Source organism: Rhincodon typus, chromosome 24, assembly GCF_021869965.1.
Source record: "Rhincodon typus isolate 14 chromosome 24, sRhiTyp1.1, whole genome shotgun sequence".
In the NCBI taxonomy this organism is placed as follows: domain Eukaryota; kingdom Metazoa; phylum Chordata; class Chondrichthyes; order Orectolobiformes; family Rhincodontidae; genus Rhincodon; species Rhincodon typus.
This window is the reverse complement of record NC_063355.1, coordinates 660,814-666,813: the sequence shown is the minus strand read 5'-3', so window position 1 is coordinate 666,813 and position 6,000 is coordinate 660,814. Positions and strand designations below refer to the sequence as shown.

Below are 6,000 nucleotides of genomic sequence, written 5' to 3'. Positions count from 1 at the left end.
GTCATCTGCAAATTTACTAACCCATCCTTCTACGCCCTCATCCAGGTTATTTATAAAAATGACAAACAGCAGTGGCCCCAAAACAGATCCTTGCGGTACACCACTAGCAACTGAATTCCAGGATGAACATTTCCCATCAACCACCACCCTCTGTCTTCTTACAGTTAGCCAGCAATAGTATGATTCTGCTCCTATTGATGGCCCACAGTGCCTCATGGATGCCTAGTCTTGAATTGCTGTTCGAATTCTGTCCTGTTTAGCATGGTGATCTGCCGCACAACGGGATGGATGGTATTCTCAATGTGAAGGAGCGACTTCATCTCCAAGAGGACTGTGCGGTGGTCACTCTTGCCGATATTGTTATGGACAGATGGATCTGCAGTCAGCAGATTGGGAAGGATAAGGTCAAGTATGTTTTTTTCCCTCTTATTGGTTTCCTCACCACCTGTTGCAGACCCAGTATAATAGCTATGTCCTTTAGGACACAAACAGCTCGGTCAGTAGGACAACTCTTGGTGGTGGACATTGAAATCTCCCCTCCAGAGTATATTTTGCGCCCCTGCCACCCTCAGTCCTTCCTCCAAGGGTTGTTGAACATGTAGTCATACTGATTCATCAATGAAGGGAAGTAACCAGCAGGAGGTTTCCTTGCCCATGTCTTAACCTGATGTCATGAGGCTTCTTTGGGTCCAGAGTCAATGGTGAGGCAACATTGAGGGCAACTTACTACCAACACTACCACTGTGCCGCCACCTTTGCAGGGTCTGTCCTGCTGGGGGACAGAAAATCCAGGGATAATGACAGTGGGCTCTGAGATACTGTCTGTTAGGTATGATTTTGTGCGTATGACTATGTTAGTCTGTGAAACACCTCTGACAATCCTGGCTCCAGCCCCCAGATGTTACGGTGGAGAACTTTGCAGAGTCAACAAGGCTATTCCTGCCATTGTCTTTTCTGGTCTAGGTGCCAGGTGGTCCATCCAGTTTCATTTTCTTGTTGAGACTTTGTAGCGATTGATTCAACTGAGTGGCTTGCTAAGCCATTTCAAAGTGCAGTTGAGAGTTACCTATTGCTGTGTGTCTGGAGTCACATGTAGGCCAGACCAGGTGAGGATGGCAGATTTCCTTCCTTGAAGGACATTGATGAACACTGAATGGCAGAGAGGCTTGAGGGGCTGAATGGTCGATTCCTGCTCCTGATCTGTACGGTATAATTGTTACCAACAGTTAACAACACCACCCAGCAACTCCCCCCCCATCCCTAAGCCACCCCACTCAGAAACAAACATGCCCCATCCCTCTTCTTCCCAATCACAACAATGACGACATTCCCTGGTACTCACTGTGTCCTATTAAATACTAACTTTTGAAGAGCTGTTTTCACCATTAGGGCTCCAGCCTCAGCCTGGGACACCCTGGGACTGCACAACATCTTCACAGCATGTTCAAACAATGCAGCAGCCAGACGCTGGGGTAGGAGCAGGGGAAGGTAATTCACCAGCAATTTAGAAGCCAGTTCCCTTATCTGGAACAGAAGCAACAACGATAGGTGAATGGCAGTAAAGTGTCAATAAGGAACAGAAAGCAGTGTTATGAAGAGGTGTGATTCAAATACTTTAAGAAGAATATGTGGACCCATATAAATGAATTTTTAAACATAGGCAACTATGTTACACCTGTAAGGAGCAGGGAGCTGGAATGGAGTCGCAGTTCATGAGAACATGCACAGGTAATTTAGCCTAATTGGATGGGCTATTGCATTTTGAAATCATTGTCAGTGAACTTGACCTGCATGAAAAGCAACAACCCACTGCTCCATCCCTCTTTCTTTGCAATTCCTCTCAGCAAAGTGTGAGCTGAAAATCCACCAGAAGTCATTTTTAACCTCTTAGAGAGGATTCACTGGAATCTCTCCCACCGTCTAAAGCAAAAAGAAATTCAGCAAACTGCAACTCACCCAGGAAGACACAGCATGCGTGTGCAGAACAGCTTTGGAATCAGAACACCACTTGGAACACTCCATGACTTATCCTATTTTAATGAGTTTAACTAGTATTTGCCAAAGTAACTTAAAGTTAAGACTCTGCAGAGATTTCATTTTTATGTTTCTCCTCGGACTTGAGCACCTATGTTAGTTTTTTTTTAAATGGTATAGATATATTACATCACTTAAACTGTTTGCTTATAACCTTTGTATCTTTTAGTAGGATTTGCTTTGGAAATACGGCAGCTATATAACTGGGCATAACATGACCTGGTTAAATTTAAAATTTGTTGTGATCAACGGAGGAGTCAGGCTAGAAACAGAAACAGTGACCCTTGTAACATTGATCTTAACAAAAGGAATATACGATGGTCAGGGGATATCCTCAGTCAAACTGAACAAACAACCATTAGAGTGAAACGAGGTCAAAAGTCACATGACACCAGATTATAGACCAACAGATTTATTTGAAATCACAAGTTTTTGTTGTGTCGCCTCTTTGTCAGGTGAAGCTCCAAAAACTTGTGACTTCAAGTAACTATAGGGAAGGTGATGGCCTATTGGTATTATTGCTGGATTGTTAATCCAGAGACCCAAATAATGCTCTGCGGCAGATGGTGGAATTTGAATTCAATCAAAGAAGACTGGAATTAAGAGTCTAATGATGACCATGAATCCATTGTTGATTGTCGGAAAAACCCATCTGGTTCACTAATGTCCTTTAGGGAAGGAAACTGCAATACTTACCTGGTCTGGCCTACATGTGATTCCAGACCCACAGCAATGTGGTTGATTCTTAGCTGCCCTCACGGCATTTAGGGATGGGCAATAAATGCTGGCCTGGCCAGCAACCATTCTTTGGGCGGCAAGGTGGCTCAGTGGTTAGCACTGCTGCCTCACAGCGCCAGGGACCCGGGTTCAATTCCACCCTCGGGCGACTGTCTGTGTGGAGTTTGTACATTCTCCCCTTGTTTGCAGGGGTTTCCGCCAGGTACTCCAGTTTCCTCCCACTGTCCAAAGATGTGCAGGCTAGGTGGATTGGCTGTGCTAAATTGCCCCTGGTGTTCAGGGATGCCTAGATTAGGGGGGTTATAGGGGGATGAGTCTGGGTAAGATGCTTTGAGGGTCGGTGTGGACTTGTTGGGCCTAAGGGCCTGTTTTCACACTGTAGGGATTCTATAATTCTGTGATCTTTACAACAACCTCATCCCAAGAATGAATTAAAAAAAAAGAAATCTTTGGACTATAACCTGGTGTCGTCTGACTTTTGACCCTGTACGTCCCAGTCCAACACAGGCACCTCCATATCAGAGTGAAATGAAGCCGACTTCATCAACATCAAAAGAAAACAACACAAAGCCTAGTTAGGGATACAGCTAGACTGACTAAGAATTTTCCAAGTCCACATTGACTGAGCCAGACTGGGATAAAGCCCCTAGTGTCAAAACCAGACTGACCAGGAATAAAGCCACAGTGACAAAGCCACAGTGACTGAACTAGACTCACCAGGAATAACACCCTACCCCAATATCAGGAATACAATCCTCAGTTGTTTAGCCAGACTGATCATTGACTGAGCTCATCAGGAATAAACTCACCCAGTGACTGTGCCAGATTCAGCACAAATAAACTTCCCTGTGACTCTGAGTCTGACCAGGAATAAATTCCCCCATTTCTGAGTGAGGCTGACCAGGAGTAACCTCCCCAGTGACTAAACAAAACTGACCAGGAATAAATTCCCTATGAGTGAGCCAGACTCACCAGGAATAAACTCTCTAGTGACTGAGCCAGACTCAAACCTCACCTCATTTGTTCCATCCATCAAGCAACCCAACAGGATCTGTAGGTTGGACTGCGAGAAGAAATCCCAGTTCCCACTTTGTCTTGCCAGGTTCAATAACTCAGTCATGTCCTCTGTTATAAAATGACAATAACAAGGCTGTGAATCAGTGGCCTGGACTATATTGAATTATATTTTTTACAGCACCAAGTATACAGACACAAAGGACATAACTTATTACGCAATCCACCCATACTATGCAACACATTTTATTTTGGACAGAAGGATGGGCAATCATTCATTGGCCATACAACATGCAGTGGGAGATTAAATGGGTGAACAGAATTCATGAAAAAGTGAGCACTAGGAGGAAATTTGGATCTGTGACAAAGTGTATATGTTTTAGTAGAAAAATGTAGAATGATATATCTGGCAATTCACAAATACTTACACTGAGTTAGCTCTTTGACATGGAAACCTTTTGTGAAGCATTCATCAAAGAACTAGTAGACTCTGAGGCAAAGGAGGAGATGTTAGGAGGGCATCAGGCTGAAGGAATGAGTTTAAGGCAGCGCTTAAAGTGGAGAAGTGGTAGAATTAATAGACTGGCTGGCAGAGAGTTTTCTGAAGTAGCTCAAACTGTGGCATTAACTGTTAAGTGAAGGAACTGGGATGGGGAAAGCAAGGGGGCGGTGATGGAAGATGCACAAAAAGAGCAAAGTCAGGGGATCAGGGATTTTGAGAGTGACCCACTGATTTGATGAGGTTGACAGGGGTGAGGTGGTGAAGAGATTTACACACAGAAACTTTCAGTAAGATGTTGCAGCTCATGAAGGTTGGAAAGAGGACGAGTGATAGGGAAATTGGAGTTGCTGTCACTTGGACTCTGGATGCACTGATCTTGTAGAGGGAGAGTTGGATGACACCTGGGTGAATCTGAAGGGAACAAAAGCACGGAAAATTGTTTCAGCAGCATGTGAGCTGAAACGGAGCAGAGGTGATAGTATCACGTAGTTGCAAATAGGTCTCACTGATGGACAGAAAGCTCAGCACAAAGATAAGCAGGACACTGAGATTGTGACGATACTGATTCAGGCAGAGATAGTGACTCAGGATAGAGGTGAATATCCCTGAGCTGTGTCTCTGAAATAAAAGTAGTGGAATGTGGAAATCATAGAATCATACAGTACAGAAGAGGACCTTCAGCACATCAAGTTCGCACTGACAAAAAAACTCATCTAAATCTACTTTCATGCGTTTGGCCCATTTCCTTAAACGTTACAACATGACAATTGCTCATTTAAGTACTTTTTAAAGATTGTGAGATCATGTGTCTCATCTACCTACCTAGGCAGTGCATTCCAGATTCCACTGGGTGAAAAAAACTTTCTATGTAAAAGAAAAGCTGAAATCTGCAATGCTGGAGAAACTCAGCAGGTTTGCCATCATCTGTGGAGAATGAAACACAGTTAATGTTTCAAAACCAACGTGTTTCTTCTTCATAACTGAAAAGAGTCGAAAAATTGTGTTTTTATGCTGTTAACAGAGGGGCAGAGGGAATGAGTGAAACAGCTGGTGAGGGTGCCCACAGCAAAAGGCAAAGGGAGCACAAAGGGAGTGACAGACTAAATAGGTATGAATGAAAGTGTGGAAAGGAGAAAATGGATCTGCTCTGCTGAGTGCAGAGCCAATAAGACACAGACTAGGAATGGAGTCGGGGGTGTGTTGCAATTAAAATAGGGGATATTGGATATTTTCTGAAGTTGCTGAACTTAACATTGAGTCCCGAGGATGTAACCTGCCCAAGTGAAAAATTAGGTGCTCTTCCTTCAGCTTGCATTGAGCTTCAATGAAACACTGCAGCAGGCCTTGGACAGAAGTCTTATCTTGAGAGCATGGAGATTTATTGAAAGATCAGGACCATCCTTATGGACAGAAGACTTGTAGTGCAAAGTGCCTAACCACTCTACGTCTGCAATGTAAAAGAGACTGCACCGTGTGGAGTGATTAGATTGTGCAGTTAAATTAGCTTGAAAGCAGTACAAGTAAACTGTTGCTTCACCTGGAAGGTGTGAGTGGGACTTTGACATTGAGGAGGGAGAAGGTGAAAGGGCAAATGTTACACCTTCTGCAATTGTATGGGAAGATGTCATGGAAAGGTGGGCTACGTCAGGGTTGGTGAGAGAAGTAGTATTAGGACTGATGGAGGAGTGGACTAGAGCATATCAATAGAACAG

At 44.0% G+C, this 6,000-nt stretch overlaps 1 protein-coding gene across 1 annotated transcript in view; it reads right to left on the bottom strand.

Annotated features, from left to right (window-relative positions):
• The window catches only part of si:ch211-225b11.4, a 226,885-nt gene that overhangs the window by 115,870 nt on the left and 105,015 nt on the right, over positions 1 to 6,000 (bottom strand). The window contains exons 14-15 of the mRNA XM_048611680.1: positions 3,788 to 3,897; positions 1,364 to 1,524 (exon numbers count right to left, since the gene is read on the bottom strand). Coding sequence (XP_048467637.1) covers positions 1,364 to 1,524; positions 3,788 to 3,897 — 271 coding nt within the window. The remainder of the gene's footprint in view (positions 1 to 1,363; positions 1,525 to 3,787; positions 3,898 to 6,000) is intronic.